Source organism: Erythrolamprus reginae, chromosome 4 (genome assembly GCF_031021105.1).
Source record: "Erythrolamprus reginae isolate rEryReg1 chromosome 4, rEryReg1.hap1, whole genome shotgun sequence".
Taxonomy (NCBI): Eukaryota; Metazoa; Chordata; class Lepidosauria; order Squamata; family Dipsadidae; genus Erythrolamprus; species Erythrolamprus reginae.
In genome coordinates this window covers 95929663-95947909 of record NC_091953.1, presented here as the reverse complement: position 1 = coordinate 95947909, position 18247 = coordinate 95929663, and the positions used below count along the sequence as shown (strand labels likewise).

Sequence of the window (18247 nt, the reverse complement as noted above, 5' to 3'; positions counted from 1 at the left end):
CACTGGCCATGGGTATCAGCAAGAGCCAGAGGGACAATCTGGCAATGGATATTTATATCCTAGCTTTACAGATAGAGGAAGGCAAATTATGTAATCAGCATTGGAGATGTTTCCTCCAGCAAATTCCCTTTCAGTATTGGGAGTCTCCAATTCAAGCATGACTTCCATTCCCATCTCTGTCCTTAAGTCGAATTGGTATGTAAAGCAGAACAGTATTATTGTAAAAAGCTATATAAAAATTATTGTATAATGAACTTGAACCATTGTGTGTTTAATTTGAATAATTGTGATTTAAGTCATTTTTTTCCACCACAATTGGCTCCATTTTTCACTAGGGATTAAATTTAAACAGGAGCATTCTAAACCCAGCTCCTGTCTTTCAGCGTTACAGCCTATAGCATATTTGAGATTTTTTTCTCAGCACACTTTAATGGGCTAATCAGTGATAAAATTATTGGAAGGAAGGTCTAAAAATACAATACCCCTTTTAAAACTATCCCATGGCATGGAAGAATTCGGAATGCTAGGCCATGTATTCTTTTGATGTCCTTTTTGTAGCAACTTGCATCTGTCACTTAACTCTGTTTATTAAGAGAAATTCCATTTTGAAGATGTTCTCAGTTGCTTTTTATTGTCGGACCAGAACCCAAACTCTGGGAGTTGCAAAATTTCTTTTAGCTCTCATTTCTTTACATAGGAAAACACTCCTCTAATTTTAAGATATACAAAATATAAATAAATCAATATGCAAAATATAAATACAAATAAAGCAATAATATACATCTTTTTCATGCTTTCTATGTCATATTGTTGTCATTCTGTTACATTTTGCTGGTCCCTGCTCACAATCAAGATAGATAGAGTGAGAAAGAAATCCACACATTTACTTCATAGTTAAGTAATTTACAATGTAGGATATTATTTTCAACATTGTTCTGTAATTTTGTCAATTTATATTTAGATTTATTGTATTTTCCTTCTAGTATTTAAAATATTTTGTAGTTTGAAGGTTTTATTTAATATGGTTAATTATCTTGAAAATCTTCATGTAACTAGCAATAGCAATAGCACTTAAACTTAAAGTTCACAGTGCTGTACAGTCCTCTCTTAGCAGTTTACAGAGTTAGCATATTGCCCCCAACAATTTGGGTCATTTTATTCATCTCAGAAGAATGGAAGGCTGAGTCAACTTTGAGCCTTGTGAGATTTGAATGGCCAAATTGCTGTCAGCCGGCAGTCAGCAGAAGTAGCTTGCAGTACTGCACTCTAACCATTGTGCCACCGTGGCTTATATAAATGTGAGTTCAGTATCCTTTTTACAAAAATTACATAAAAAGCTTTCCAGTGACCATACTATATGCTAGTATAAATTAATTAATACTGTATATTATAACTAGTATAAATTAATAAAGCTTCATATGTAATTAATCTTTTATTTTCTATTGCATTATTAATTGCAGTATAGTAGCAAATTTTAGAAGGGCTTTGGGAGTTACAGCCGAGTTTGAAGAGATTATGCAACCCCATTGAAACATAATCTCCTTTGATACTGTGAAATGTAGTCTACTTTTCATTCTAGACCCCTGGTTCCCAGCGTGGGGCCAACGCCACAGGGGGGCAATTAGAACCTTGATTAAACCTAGTTAATGGCCTTTTAAGCTTCTTCCGCATGAGTAGTTCACTTTTTGAATAATAAGAATTATATGTAGTGGTGGTGGGGAAGAGGCCTCAGGATTTAGAGATGCTTAGGTGGGGCATGGCCAAAAAAAGGTTGGGAACCACGGTTCTAGACCGAGGTTTGCAACTATGGCCCCTTTACACTGTATGGACATGTGAAGTCCACAGGTCTTCAACTATGCGGTCTAGAATTATGGTTCTAGACCGAAGTTTGCAACTATGGCCCCTTTACAACACATAGGCATGTGAAGTCCACCCATTTTAGACCCAAATATTCTATGTGAGATTTTTGAACCATTATTTTGTGAACAGGTCACAAACATTCTCATCATTTCCCAGGCATGTTACTACTTATTTCACTAAAAGCAGTTCACTAACACTAAAATGTCTCAGCAACTGGCTTCAGTACATACTTTCCCTCTCCCCTTCCCAACTCCTTCATTTGGATAAATCTAAGGAGCATGTCTTTATCAAATAAGGGTGGCATTTAATCTCCCCAAATCAATCAAAATTGATCCAATAGTTAATGAGATAATGAAAGGACCAATGCAGGTAGTTTTTGACTTATGACCAAATTGACCCCAAAATTTATGTTACTGAGACACTTGTAAAGTTAGTTTTGCCATGTTACTATCTTTTTCATCCATAGTTCTTAAGTAAATCATTGCAGTTAAGTTGATACGGCGGTTGTTAAGTGAATGTGGTTTCCCCGTTTACTCTGTTTGTCAGAAGGTCTCAAAAGCTCATGATAACCTCAAGATCCTGAAACTGTCATAAATATGAACCAGTTGCCAAGCATACAAATTCTGATCACATGCCATGGGAATGCTGCAAAGATCATGTGTGAAAAATGTTCATAAGTCACTTTTTCAGTCCTGTTGTAACTTTGAGCAGTCACTAAACAGACTGTTGCAAGTCGAGAATTACCTGTACAAATAAAATTATTGCATTTGTACAAAATGAGATGAAAAATAAATACATACATATATAGGTATCTTTATTTGTATACAAGGTTTTTTTAAATTTTCAACATACTTGCTTAGATTTTCTTCCATAATAAAACTATGTACCTTGAATGCCTTTTCATCCTTAGAAAAAGAGCATGCTAGCCTTTTTTGTGCAAATAAAAATATATATATTCTGCAATGCCAATGTCATAAAATGGTTGTTTCAAGAGATTCAGTTTTCAAGCAGTCCCCTGAAGAAGTTTTTGCTTGTTCCTGAACACAGGAAGAGTTCTGCTCTGTCAAGTCTTTGAAGTCCTGAGAATGACAGCTACACAAAGTTATACTGTCATGCCTTCTGTTCCGTAAACTGCCTGAAAACGATGGCAGATCACTTCTGATGTTCTTAAACAACATAGTTGATGAAAACCAGTTGAACAAACTGAAATCTGACCCATCTGCTCTTGAACTCCATTGTACTGGGTCATCGACATTCACCAAAGTGGGCTCTAGATCAAAAGCATTTTTTTGAAAACCCAAAGATGGTTCACCTTTATCATCAGCTACTGAAAGATGTCCATTTTCATCACATAATTGAGCACCAAGAGGAGAAACAATGGTATTTAAATCTGTTGAACTTTCTGGTTTTGGCATCTGAGATAGCTCCTCTTTTTGTTGAGACAATTCTGTTGGGTTATTGTGGTTACAAAAGCCACTGGTAATGAAACATGGGCTTTCAGGAAAATAACCAGTATTTTGATAAATTTGGGAGTTGGTGTCCCTTTTGCTGGCCCACTTGTTTAAAAGCTGATTGTGGGAGCCTGGAGGCAGTCTGGACAACTGGCGTCCAAGTTGAAGCTGGGTTGGGAAAAGTGTGCCTTGAAATATTCTGTACAGAAATCTGATGGAGAGAAGTGAAAGAATTAAAAATGAACGCATCAAAAGAAGACTGTGTCAATTTAAACCTGAATAATATAACAGGGATGATTGCTGTCAGTGCCATTAGGCAAAGCAGCCTAGGGAATCAACTCTACCTGAAGGCTTTATTAAACTTGGTTATAACAATAACATCTTTCAAGTTCAATTCTACTGTACTTCCTCTGCTTCTTAAGATTCAGTGAATTGGGGGGGGGGAACTGTCTAAACTACTTCTAAGAACAATTTGTTGTTCTGGACTTTAAAAATGCTTCACGTTCCTCATATCCCTGAATATCTTCATCAATGTAATTTTCCTTACTCTGTAAACCCGTTCCCTGTTAATTTTGGTCTTACCCTCCTGGGTTCAGGTTCATGGGAATGAGTTGCAAATACACTGCTCTCTTCTGCTGGCAACTCCCCTAGATCTCTGGATAAGTTCTGTAATGAGTCTGTTCAAGGAGACTTTTACTTGTCAGCATATCTTTTTGCTGTGCTTTACTTGATGTTCACTTTCCATATTTATTATGGCTAGTGGCAGGAAAAATAAAGTCACTGATTTATGTGGCTTTGTCACCTCTACATTCTGATTATTGCAGCATATGCACATTCTTCCTCCACAGGAATATTGCTCTCAAACAATATGTAGAAAAGGAAAAAATGCTATAAAGTTAACTCTCTAAGTGATACCCACAAGAAAAAAGAGAGATATACCTAGGAAGCAAAGCCACAACAGGTGAAATAAGACAAGTCAGATAAAACATTGGTTCTCCCATCAGCTTCTCCATAGTCCAGTAGGGGTTTGATGGAGGATAGCATATTGGGCAAGAAATGTTGTAAATGAGCGCCACAAAGAAGAATAAAGCAATGCTGAAGCTGCATGATGACAAATTTAACCAGGTCTGGAAAAAAAAAACATATTCAAAATTATTTTGCAATTCTGTACCTTACTGGCAATGTGTGTTAAGACAAAATCAAAAATTTGTACCTTCCTAAAAGGTTCAAAAGGATGGAGTAAGTTCAAGGGGAAATATTCATACACTAAGATTGAAATCTACTGTACATCAAGACATAAATGTAAGGAAATCTGAGTAGGGGTTTTCCTAATTCAGCAAAAGTTTTGTAACCACAATGAAATTGGTGAAATTTTTGGTTTTGCCAAACTGGAGATTTCTATTGTAGGAGGATTTTCAAGATCAAGTAGGTTAGTAGATACCACCTCAGAGAAAAAACCTCTTTGAGCAAATGAACATTCATGCCTGCTTTGCTACAAGGCACTACTTAACCAGTATCTCACTTTGGATGATTCCTGCAATATCACCACAATCTAGTCATGGGTAGACTCACTTTGGATGTGTGGATTTGGCAAATATCAGCACCTAATAGAACATTTCTTTCTTTCTTTTTAAAATCTCTCTCTGACAGTTTGTCAATGTGGCTTAAATTGAGAGGCTGAAGAACAATAATGTGTTGATGTCAGTAGGGATGGTGAAACAATTGATCTGGGTTATTATATAAACTTATCTAAATGAAACCTCCTGAACTTTAAAAAAGAGAATATGTGACAAAACCACACTGTTCGAAATTGTCTTTGTGTTAAGTTAAAAAAAAAGGTTTATACTAATATTTACAGTATTTACAAAAATATGGGCAATAGCAAAATTATATATAGACAAATATATGGAACTGCGTCCAATTCCAAGTACTAGTGATATCCTATCCAAACTTAGATGGCTTGTTTCTGAGCTTTTCAAGAGTCCATCTCGTCCAGGTAGAATCTAAGAGATTAGGTTGCTGTCCTTATGAGTGATTGAAGAGCAGGAAGTTGGAGGTAATCCTTCTTGCAATGCCCCAAATATTACTTTGTAAAATCTTATCAGAGGCATATCAGGTGTCCTCCTTATTGGCTTTGTATGGAAGAACCGTTGTACATACCTGAACGGTCTTCTCGATGCACTGGAAGGAGAGTCCAACATGGGGTAATTCACCAATCTTATTGGTAGAGACTGAGTTAATTTAAATATTTAAATATGAGGTAGTCACCGCCCCTCAGCAGCCCCCAATACCTCAGTTTTAAAAACGAAACCAGTTTAAGGATAACCTGTTTATTGAACAATAACCATATAACCTCATAACTGTGTAACTTGAATCCCCAAACTCCAGCGACCTGGCGAAACAACCATGCCGGGTGGGTTTGGACTCTCCTTCCAGTGCATCGAGAAGACCGTTCAGGTATGTACAACGGTTCTTCTCCACTGCATCTGGAAGGAGAGTCCAACATGGGATATGCCAAAGATTACTGCCCATGGGAGGGAAAAGGCTGAGCTACGGTCGCAGGAGTTGAACACACTTGCTGCAAAACCCGTCTCCCAAACGAAGCTTCCGCCGAAGCCGCTGAGTCCAGTTTGTAATGGCGTATAAAGGTGGTAGGAGACGCCCACGTAGCCGCCCTGCAAATGTCCTCTATGGACGCCTGAGTCCTCCAAGCCACTGAAGTGGCTGCACTTCTAGTGGAATGCGCTGTTACCCCGGTTGGTGGTACTTGAGACCGGGCTTTGTAAGCCTCCTCAATACAGTCTTTCAGCCAGCGACTGATGGATCTAGCTGACACTGCCAGACCCATTGATCGCTGACCAAAGGACACAAACAGTCGCTCAGATTTCCTGAAATGTCCAGTCCGTCTGATGTAGATTTTCAAGGCCCTCCGAACATCTACCTTGTGCCATCTCAGCTCGAGAGGGTGCTGTCCATGTGTGCAAAAGTCCGGCAACACTAACTCTTGAGCCCTATGAAACCCAGAGTTGACCTTGGGGATAAATGTAGGGTCTAACCTCAAAACTACCCGATCAGGGTGGAATACACATAAATCTGCACGCGTAGACAGGGCCGACAGCTCCGACACTCTGCGTGCCGACGTAATTGCCACTAAAAAGGCAGTCTTTAAGGAGAGCAATCGTACTGGAATAGTTCTCATCGGCTCGAAAGGAGGGGCTGTCAACGCCTTGAGTACCAGGGAAAGGTCCCACGTCGGGAATCTGTGTACTGGAGGCGCATGAGTGTTAATCGCGCCCTTAATAAAATCCCTAATCCAAGGATCTTGTGCGAGGGAGCGAGCATGGGGTACCCGGATGATGGTTGCCAGAGCAGCTAAATGCCTTTTCAAGGTATTCGGGGCTAACCCTTTCTCTATACCTGACTGTAGGAATCGTAAGATTGACACAACCGAAGCCTCCCCCGGATTAAGGTGGTGATCCAAACAAAACTTACAGAAGGCCGCCCAAGTGGCCTGGTAGAGTCTTACCGTTGAAGGGCGACGTGCTGCCTGAATGGTGGATATAACCTCGTCTGGCAAGGCTTGCTGTCTCAGACCCGCCCTTTCAAGTGCCAGGCGGTCAGTTTGAACCACTGAGGGTCCGGATGGCAAACTGACCCCTGAAGCAACACTACCTCGGAGTCCGGAATCCTCCACGGGGGAGACACCGACAGGGCTACTAGGTCTGCAAACCAAGGCCGTCTCGGCCAATATGGAGCCACTAAGATCATTTCCACCCCCTCCCGAATTGTCTTGTCTAATATTCTTTGAATAAGACACGTGGGGGGAAAGGCATACAGTAACCCCTGGGGCCATGGTGACCATAGGGCGTTGACCCCTTCCGCCCCTGGCGTCGGAAACCGGGAGAAAAACCTCTGTAATTGGGTGTTTGCTGGGGTGGCGAACAGGTCCACCAATGGAAGACCAAATCGTAGCACTATCTGCTTGAAGAGTGCAGGGTCCAGCTGCCACTCCGAAGGATCCAGAGTGGACCTGCTCAGCCAGTCCGCCTGCACATTGCTTGTCCCGGCAATATGCTCCGCCGTCAGAGAGGCCAGATGAGATTCGGCCCAATCGAAGAGGTCCGTCGCTTGAGCCATGAGGCGATGAGACCTGGTACCTCCTTGATGGTTGAGGTGGGCTTTTGTGGCCACGTTGTCCGTCAGAACCAGGACATGCCTGTCCTGAACCCAGGGAGCGAAGGCCTGAAGGGCTAAGAACACCGCTCTGAGTTCGAGAACGTTGATATTGACCTGGGTTAAGTCCTCCTGAGACCACAGGCCCTGAGCTATATGAGGCCCCATATGAGCGCCCCAGCCCGACAAGCTCGCGTCTGTTGTGATGATCACACGCTCGTGGCTGCGAAGAGGAGAACCCTGGATCAAAGCTGGGGACAACCACCATGCCAGCGACTGCTTGACTGAAGCTGGGAGTCGCACCTTTCGATGGGAGTGACTCACCTTGTCCCTCTGGGCCGGAAGAAGAAACCATTGGAGGCCCCTCATATGATGGCGAGCCCAAGGCACAATCCCTATGGCTGAGACCATAGTCCCTAGTACCTTGGACAATGTCGCCAACGGTATTTGCCTTTGTCGACGAAGGCTGGTTACCAATCTCCGTATATTGAGGACCCTCTCTGGTGTTAGCGAGACCGTGTCCTCTGCGGTGTCTATGATGGAGCCGAGGTGTTGGATTGATGTGGTGGGATGAAGATGGCTCTTCTCCACGTTGACCGTGTACCCGTGCCTTTCCAGAGTTTCCCGTGTGAGCGCCAGATGGTGTTGCGCTTGGGCCATAGACTTGGACAGAACGATTATGTCGTCCAAGTATGCCATAACTCTTATGGACTGGGCCCTTAGATGTGCTGTCAGAATGTCCATCAGCTTCGTAAAAGTACGGGGAGCCGAAGATAGGCCGAACGGCATGGCACGGTACTGGTAGTGGACCCCGTTGAGACAAAACCTGAGGTACCGACGATGAGCTGGCCAAACCGGAACATGCAGATAAGCCTCTTTGAGGTCGATAGAAGTGAGAAAATCGTTGTGCCGAACAGAGGCCAAAATCGACTGCAGGGAGTGCATGCGAAATCTGCGATACCGAATGAAGGTATTCAGGAGCTTTAGGTTTAATATCATCCTGAACCCCCCCGAAGACTTCGGCACCAGGAACACAACGGAATAAAATCCCGTGCCCTTGGCATGTTCGGGCACCTTCTCTATTGCTTGTATGTTGAGAAGGTGCGTTATCTCCAGTTGAAGATGACGCCTCTTGAGTGGGTCTCGCGTTAGCGGACAGGTGACAAACCGGTTTGGCGGGGGCTGCAAGAACTCCAGGCGCAGTCCTCTTGATATTGTGGCCCTTGCCCATTTGTCGGTGGAGGTAATCCTCCAGGAGGCACTGAAGCGTTGAAGTTTGCCTCCTATGGGCTGTAAGGGAGCCAAGTCATTTTGTGCGCCTGAAGCCACGTTGGTTCCCTCTAAAAGGACGCCTTGACTGCTGGTATCCTCTGGGCCTATCCTGAAAGGCCGCTCGGTCCCCTCTAAAGGTGGGTTGGCCATACTGATTTTGGGGGTATGACCTATTAGTCTGACTAGCCGAGGAAGAGGAATCCCAACGAAAGGGCTGACGGCGAGCGTAAGGATTGGGTCTACGCTCCTGGCGCCGGTATGCTCTGGGGAGGGTCTTACGTTTGTCCTTATCCTCAATGAGGACAGGGTCCAAGGCCTCCCCAAAGAGCTTCTCCCCTTGGTATGGAGAAGATGCCAGGTTCCACTTGGACTTTAGGTCCGCTGGCCAGCTCCTCAGCCAAAGGAGGCGTCTGGATGCAAGTGACGCCGCCATCCCTCTGGCCGAAAACTTTGCGGCATGGAGAGTTGCATCCGCTGAAAACTGCGCAGCTGCCAATAATTTACTGAGGTCCTGCCGTAAGCGACCTTCGTCTGGAGATAGGCGGGCTTGCACCTCCTGCAACCACATTATGGAGGCCCTATTGAAAAATGAAGCTGAGGTCGCCGCCCTAAATGCCCAGCTTGCCATTTGATGGGATTTTCTGAGTAAAATTTCCGCCTTTCTATCCTCTGGTTTCAAGCTGTCGCCCGTTTCAGATGGTACCAAGGCCTTAGATATCAAAGTCATTACCGGCTGGTCTATGGGCGGAAATTCTAGCAGCTTTTCCATGTCATCATCTAAAGTATAAAACTTCCTTTCGATGACCGAAGGGCCTTGAGCTGCTGCAGGCTGCTGCCATGGGCGCTTGATGCTTTGCCTGAATATGTCCGAGGATGGCACATGATCAGTCTCGGGTTGGGGCTCCTTGAATAATACTGCCGAAGGCTTAGGGTCATCTGAGGCCTCAGTAGCCTTGGTTGGACCCGGTAAATCTGCCACCTGCTTAGCTTTATGCAGCAGAATCTTGAAAAGGGGAGCCTTAAAGAGTCCAGCTGTCACCGGAGGATCAGGAGTTGTCTCATCATCCGAAAAGTCGTATTCTCTTTCGGCCTCCTCTAGGGGTGACGGCTCCTCCATCCAGGACCCCATACCCGAGGGGGGCGGTGCAGCCCATAGGTTCCTGGGCTGTGCTGGCTGGGGGTGTTGGATATTCTGTTGCACCCCAGCTGCCATCCCTTGTGAGTAAACATCAGAAATGAGTCCCTGTAAGGCAGGGGACATCTGCTGCCAGGTATCTGGTTGCACACGCAGCCCAGCCGCAGTGGGCGTAAAGGTGGCAGAAGGGGCACTCTTCAATGAGTGGCTGGCAGACCCTGGCCTTGGTAGCTGAAGGCCAGATGGAGGAGCAACCTGAGGCATAAATGGGTGCTGCCTCTCTGGAGACCAATCTCTCTCTGATAATGTCTCTGAGGGTCTCAAAACAGATAAGGCTGGTGGATCCCTGGCCTGCAATAAGGGAGAGACGGTTCTTGGAGCTAAGAGGGCTGCCTCCAGTTTCTGCTCCAACGCTTTAATGCGCCTCTCTGCCTCCTTGATTGAAGCAGAGGCTGTGGCCTTAGATTTTTCTTTGGACTTCCCCTTGCCTTTATCCTGAGGCAATACAATGGGGGAAGATGCTTTCTCTAAGGTTTTATCCTCCATTACTCACGGTTAACAGTTGTTCTATTATTAACAGAAGCTGCAGCACGCTGACAGATAGAGCTGTCACTGAGCAAATGCACTCAAAATGGCGTTTTGGCACTTCAGAGCCTACGCCTGAGTTTGACAGGTTGGTCGCGCCCATTGATTGGGCGGAGAGCAACCTTATACCCGCCTAAACAGGGCGGGCGCGGGCATCCGTTGACTCAAAATGGCGTTCCCGCTCTTTTTTGCCGCCCTCGCCAACACAGGGAGCTTCCAGCAATTTATGCCCCCCCCACACAATTCGCTTTTTCGAGCCAGCCGATCCAAGCGGCTTCCCCGGCTCTGCAAACGGCTTTTCGGCTTCGGCGGCAAAGGCGGCGGCGGCGTCGTCAATCAAAAGCCGCCGAACAGCTGAGAGGCGCTGGCCCGGCGCCAATTCAAGCCGCCTTCATTCTCCGCGGCAATCCTGCAGTTCTACATCGAAATTCTGCAGTCCAAGCTTCCCAGTGAGGGGGGCGGACCCCCTCACCTTCAGCTGACAGCCGGGTATGACCACTGAGGTCGGGGACCCTAGGCTGAGGTGCTCCTCGTTAGGCATGGTACCCACGGAGGGAAGGGAAGCTCGAGGAGATTAACGGTGGGGGTGATTCTGCCCGCGGAGGGCAGAGACCCCTTAATTTCCCTTTCAAGAGTCACTGCACCTGCAATTAGAAAGGGGAGAAAAAACAGAAATTAAATAATTAATTATTAATATTATTATTTTTATTATTTTTATTATTATTATTATTATTATTATTATTATTATTATTATTATTATTAATGCTTCCTCAGAGAAGCAAACTCAACAGTCTCTACACTAAGACTGAGTTTTTAAAACTGAGGTATTGGGGGCTGCTGAGGGGCGGTGACTACCTCATATTTAAATATTTAAATTAACTCAGTCTCTACCAATAAGATTGGTGAATTACCCCATGTTGGACTCTCCTTCCAGATGCAGTGGAGAATTACTAGTTCCATTTTAGTTAAACAGAACCAACTGGATAAGAGATTACAGTAATATTTTGCTGAGATTATTCTTTCTGAAGCTATTTTTTAAAAAATATGTAAACTCTTGGGAACTGGCATGGACATTTTTATAAACTGGACAACCTGTGATTGTTGAATCATTGTTTCAGAGTTATCACCTAAACAGAGAAACTGAGTGGTCCTATGTGGGCAAAAAAGCAGTGGGCGTGACTTCCAACTTCCTGTAGGCTTTCCCATTGACTTTCCTTTTTGGAAATGTTTCCTTTAGGGAATGTTTTTAATGATAGTCATATGACTCTGGCTCATGAGGCAGTGCCACGACACTGAAGTGGACACAATTTTGTCAAATTTCAATCCTAGGGAGTAATGGGTCCCAGATTTTGGCTGCAGTCTTTAAATTAGCCCATTTAAGGTATGTTGACTCAAAAATGGTTGCCTTATGACATACTATTTTGTTCAAATTGTTGGCTATGATGCAACAATTGAAGGTTTTATGAAAGACGGGGGAGTTTTAATTGTATATAGATAAGTAAATATGGATAGACTAGGATAAAACATTGAGGTGGGAGGCAAGCATATGCAGGGTCTGCACCTTTGTCTGTTTATCTCAATACAGACTCTGCTCAGTTTGTCTATGCATGCAAAGGACAAAGTTTGCATTGTGTGAGTAGAACATCACTTTCATGATTCTTCTCCCCATCATGCCATTGGGTGGGGCGGAGGGAGAATTACTTGTGAGTTACCAAAAACACAGATGAAACAAACTTATGATCAGGAAAATATATGTATGAAATCATTATCTGCTGAAGTTCGCTAATAAAATAAAATCTAACTGAAAGGCAATTGTAGAACTACAGCTTGAGTGGCAGAGTGTAAAATACTAGGTCATATTTTTGAAGGCAACTTACCCAGGTTTTGGTTTCTATAGCCAAATGGAGTATTATGGTAAAGAGAGCTGCTGTGGTAATAGGAGTTCCCCATGAAAATATGTCCACATCTGAATCATAATATATCTAAACAAAGTTAAATGAGAATTAAACACAATTGACAATATAAAACCTGAAGAATACTAATCTATAACCCCAAAAAATGTAGGGATAATCTGCAATTAAGTAAAAATATATTTGTTCCATTTGCATTTGACATTTTTAGGTTCCAACAAAAAGCATCTATAATATGAACCTACAAAATGTACCATTTGAATTAGTACAGCTATAATTAGAGCAGAAATGTTGGCTCTTCTGAAACAGAAATTGTGTCTGAGATTGCATGCTTGGAAAAAAGATTTGAACACCTAGAAAAAAGTAAGATTTTACACTTAGATAAGAAAATCAACTATATAGGTACAGTTTCACAGGTTAAGTGAAACTTGGCTTAATGCCACTAATTGTAAGAAGGATCTTGGAGTCCCAGGGGGCAATCACTTAAATATGAGCCAACAGTATGTGGCAATAGCAAAAAAAGCCAATGCAATTCTAGGTTGCATCAATAGAGGGATAGAACATGAAGTTCTAGTATTGCTTTACAAAGTCTTAGTAAAACCACACTTGGAATACTGTATCCAGTTCTGGTCACCACAATAAATATATATAGAGTGCAAAGATAAGCAACAAACACGATTAAGGGGTTGGAGAATAAAACATATGAAGAACTGTTACAGGAATTGGGTAAGTTTAGTCTAATGAAAAGAAGATCTAGGGGAGACATGATAGCAGTGTTCCAATATCTGTGGGGCTTCTACAAAGATGAGAGGGCCAAACTATTTTCCAAAGGATCAAAAGGCAAGATGAGAAACAATGGATTGAAACTAACTAAAGGAAGAAACAACCTAAAACTAAGGAGAAATTTCCTAGCAGTAAGAGCAAGCAACCGATGTGGGACCTTCAAGGTCCTTTTCAACTCTATTATTCTATGTTCTACGAGAATTAATACCATGGCTATATTCCACATAGTAAGATATAATTGTTTAGACCTTAATTTGGAATATACTAATTACTATGACTATCATAATAAAATTGTTATAACTAGAAACAAATAAAGAGAACATTACTGAGATTTTTGTTCTCCCTGTCTCATCACTCTAAAAAAAGTCAGTTTCCAATTACTCTCCAAGCAATTATTATCCTAGATAATAGCAATAATTTTCTTTCTACAATTTCAATAAATGATGCTATGGGTGAAGCAAAATGACCTGACTGCCAACTCCCCACTTCTCTCAAACAATACTAAGAAAAAAAGAAAGTGATGATACTCCCACTGCTAAGCCACTCTTGAAAATTGCTGGAACTTTTTTCTTATTCCTGGAAAAAACTGATAAATGGGGTAAGTATTTTATAATTTTTGTTCTTTTCCTATTCTAGCTATATGAGTGGTATAGGGCACATACAAGTTTCATTGTCAGATGCAAAAAAAAAAATCAGGATTATTCATAAAGTTGCAGCATAGAAGATTTATTCAAGCCTATGCACAGGAATCTTGTCAATTAAAATTCAACACTAAATTGGCGCCAGGTAAGGGATAACGGAATGGGGTTGGGAGGATTTGGAGTACTTTTTTGGAACACAATGATGCTAAACTGATGACACACATAATTCTGCTCCCAGCTCTTCCAACTTTTTTCCTACGTTCATTGGATGTACACATCAGCTCCCCATAAAGATTTGTACTGTCCCCACCCTCCCCGCCTTCCACAAGAGTCTTAAGACTCACCTATGTCACCAGGCCTGGGGCAATTACATCTTGCCTCCCCTGACCAATAAATGTGATGCATGGTGTGATTGGATTGTCTGATTGAATAATATATAGGGCTTTCAGCTGTAGTTTTTTAATGTATTAGATTTGTTTTGTACGCTTTGTTTCTATATTTATTCTGTGAGCAGCCCCAAGTTTTCAGAGAAGGGCGGCATACAAATCTAAATAATAATAATAATAATAATAATAATAATAATAATAATAATAATAATAATAAAGCCATTTCCAACTGCTGGTCCTTATCTCCCAGTAGCAGCAGTTTGGGTTATCTGTATAAATAACCCATACTTCTGAATGTCTTTTTGCCTCCGCAGCTTTAATAAACGAAATCAGAAATACCAAACTGACCCTCCCAGCACCCTTAGTTTCACATGCATACATTTGCCACGCCTGGCTCCCCCCACCCCTTTCAAGAACAGAAGGATTGGAGCATGTTTACCACTGATAACTTACAAAGTAAGGGATGAAGAAACAAACCAAGCTTTGATAGAGAGCATCAATCATGTTCATCCAAAACATATGCGGCTGGTACTCCTGTAATGGGGGAGGCAGATTGAGAGCTTTACCTCTAATGAACCACTTCTTGTTCAAAAAGAAAAAAAAATCTCAGTGATTAAAAGAAGCAAAAGAGTTCATGTAGGGATTTCATCTAGAAAAGCTACTTTAACACAAATCATATTCTTAGCCAAAGAAGCATTCCCATCTAATCTGTTTGTCAGTTTGACCTGCTCCAACCCAGTGCAACATTTTCCCCAAACCCTTCCCTTTCAAACATAGTTGAGTGGACCACACACTTAGCCGCCTCTTCCTCTACTGTCCTACAATGGCTACTGAAGGTTGTGACTAATATACACTGCTCAAAAATAAATAAATAAAGGGAACACTCAAATAACACATCCTAGGTCTGGATGAATGAAATATTTTCAATGAATACTTTGTTCTGTACAAAGTTGGATGTGCTGACAACAAAATGAAATTGATTGTCAATCAGTGTTGCTTCCTAAGTGGACAGTTTGAGTTCACAGAAGTTTGATTTACTTGGAGTTATATTCTGTTGTTTAAATGTTCCCTTTATTTTTTTGAAGAATACTGTATATATTTTCTAAAGGCCACCTGATCAGACTGTTTTTCTTGAGGCTTATACTGAACATGCTGTCATACTACCTGGAATAGTAATAGAGCTGATATTAAAGACCTGGAAGAGAAGGCCAGGGATTATTTGGAGGATCAAAGAAATTTGAACAGGATGAATAGGTTTGGAATGACTGGCTCAGAAATATTAGAGAGGTTTAGTTTGTGTATAAAGCAATTGCCAGTCTTTCTGGAAGCAGCTGAGATTTCTTTCTTTTTTTAAGCCAGTCTGTCATGACAAAGGGAAAGGATTATCCATCTCCCATACCATGGACATTATAACCCCACTTTAGTCCTGACAAAGCATTGCAGGTTAAGCTCTGAAGCAATCGGTGTTGTATCTCAATTCCTGAATGAGGGTCCTGTGACTGACAGGATAATATGGCAAAGATGTTGGATCCAAATGAGCTAGCAGCATTTTGCTCAGGCAGGCAAAGGAGTTAGGGTCTAACTTGTGTAGATTTCAATTGAAAATAGGCGTTGATTGCTTACCTGAACGCCTCTTCTCGTACGGTGAGCGGGTACAGCAGTCACATGGGTTGCTCATGTCCAATCCGGTGGAACTGAGCCTAGTGTTAAAAAAGCTTGCTGGATCCGCCCCTTCCCCAGAATTCGCGAATCCGTAGACTAGGCTCAGATGTGAAGCTCTTTAGTGTTCAACTCTCATAGTTAGAGGAAAAGGTTACAGAAGGTAGAAAATAGAAAAGACACAAACAAGGGCGGGAAGTGACTGCTGTACCCGCTCACCGTACGAGAAGAGGCGTTCAGGTAAGCAATCAACGCCTATTCTCCGTACTGAAGGAGCGGGTCCAGCAGTCACATGGGACATACCCAATAGATTGGTCCCTAGGGTGGGGTCAGATTGCTATCGTGAGAGATAACGGATTGGAGTACCCTTCTGCCGAAGGCAGCGTCCGCTGAGGCGTAAGAATCAATCTTGTAGTGCCTGATGAAGGAATTTGGCGAGGCCCATGTGGCTGCTTTGCAGACCTCCTCCAACGGGGCTTGAGTCGCCCAAGCGGCCGAAGTGGCTGCGCTTCTGGTGGAATGCGCTGTGATGTTCCTTGGAACTGAGAGGGAGGCCGACTCGTAGGCCTTAGAGATAGTCCCTCTGATCCAACGGCCTATCACTGTTGAAGACACCTTGGAACCCATGACTCTGGGATGATAGGCTACGAAAAGGGCTTCCGACCTCCGAAAAGGTCCTGTGCGTTGGATATAGATCTTAAGCGCTCTAATAAGATCCAGAGTGTGCCATCTATTTGCCAAAGGATGGTCCCGTTGGAGGCAGAAGGATGGTAAGACAATATCTTGAGTTCTGTGGAACATGGAACTGACCTTGGGTAAGAAGGTGGGGTCCAGCCGTAATACTACCTTGTCCTGATGAAATTGGCAGAGATCCTGCCTGATTGAAAGGGCTGCCAACTCCGAAATGCGTCGGGCAGAGGTAATAGCCACTAGGAAAGCTACCTTAAAGGATAGGTACCTTAGGGACGCAGATTTTAGGGGTTCGTAGGGTGCCTGAGTGAGAGAATGGAGAACCCGTGGCAGATCCCAGGAAGGATATCTGTGAACCTTGGAAGGTCTGAGATTGGCTATACCTTTGAGGAATTCCTGAACTTCTGGAAAGGAACGGAGAGGCTGTCTGCGGGGCCCCGCTAAGACAGAGGAAATGGCCGCCAGGTGACGCCGGAGGGTGCTGGTGGAGAGGCCTTGATGGAAACCTTGCATAAGGAAGGAAATGATCCTGTGTATAGGGATGCACAGGGGAGAAAACCCTTCCAAAAGACACCACTGGTGGAACTTGGACCATGTATGGTCGTAGATTCGATTGGTCGAACCTCTTCTGGCCTTTAAAATGACCTCCACTGAGTCGGGGTCGTGTCCACGCAGTTCTAGGTCTCTCCTGATAACAGCCAGGCGGTGAGGTGGAACCACTCCGGGTCTGGATGAAATGAGGCCCCTTGTCGAAGCATATCCCCCGAAACGGGGAGTCGCCAGGGGTCCTGGACGGACAGCTGTTGCAGATCCGCGAACCAGGGCCGGCGGGGCCAATGAGGGGCGATTAGGATTACTCGGGCCCTCTCTGTGAGGACCTTGTGAATCACGTCCGGAAGAATTGGAATTGGAGGAAATGCGTACAGGAGTCCTGGAGGCCAGGGGCTCCGGAGGGCATTGATTGCTTCTGCTCCCGGGGATGGAAATCTGGAAAAGAAGCGGGGGAGTTGGGCGTTCGCATTGGTCGCGAAGAGATCCAGTACTGGTAGGCCGAACCTGAGGCTGATTTGATGGAACAGGTCTTGATGGAGAGTCCACTCTCCTGGGTCTATCGTTGCTCGAGAGAGCCAATCCGCCTGGACGTTGAGGCTCCCCGAGATGTGGTCGGCTAGGAGCGACTGAAGGTGTTTTTCCGCCCAAAGACCTAATTTGAGGGCCTCCCTCATGTGGGCCTTGGATCTCGTGCCCCCCTGTCTGCAGATGTGGCTTTTTGTGGCAATGTTGTCGGTGAGAATGAGAACGTGCCGGTTGGGAATGCGAGGAGAGAATTGCTTCAGAGCCAGGGATACGGCTCTTAACTCTAGCCAATTGATTGGCTTGGAAGCCTCCTCCGGGGACCACGTGCCCTGGGCTATCATCCCCTGGGCGTGGGCGCCCCATCCCGATAGACTGGCGTCTGTGGTGATGACAAATTGATCCGGGCACCTGAAAGGGGATCCTTTGTCCATGGCCGGAGACTTCCACCACTTGAAAGATCTGCGAACAATCGGTGGGATGACAATGCGACGACTTGAGTTGCTGTGGCCCGATCTCTGAAAAGGTAATAGGAGCCACTGTAGTTCCCTAGCATGAAGGCGAGCCCAGGGAATGATGCCTATGCATGACACCATCTTCCCCAAAAGAGAAGACAGGGTTACTATGG

At 43.8% G+C, this 18247-nt stretch overlaps 1 protein-coding gene across 1 annotated transcript in view; it reads right to left on the bottom strand.

Annotated features, from left to right (window-relative positions):
* Nucleotides 1–2653: 2653 nt before the first annotated feature.
* Nucleotides 2654–18247, bottom strand: part of ATP10A (ATPase phospholipid transporting 10A (putative)) — a 208385-nt gene continuing 192791 nt past the window's right edge. The window contains exons 18-21 of the mRNA XM_070750946.1: nt 14650–14730; nt 12354–12458; nt 4251–4438; nt 2654–3522 (exon numbers count right to left, since the gene is read on the bottom strand). Of these exons, the coding sequence (XP_070607047.1) occupies nt 2832–3522; nt 4251–4438; nt 12354–12458; nt 14650–14730 (1065 nt within the window). The 3' untranslated portion in view covers nt 2654–2831. The remainder of the gene's footprint in view (nt 3523–4250; nt 4439–12353; nt 12459–14649; nt 14731–18247) is intronic.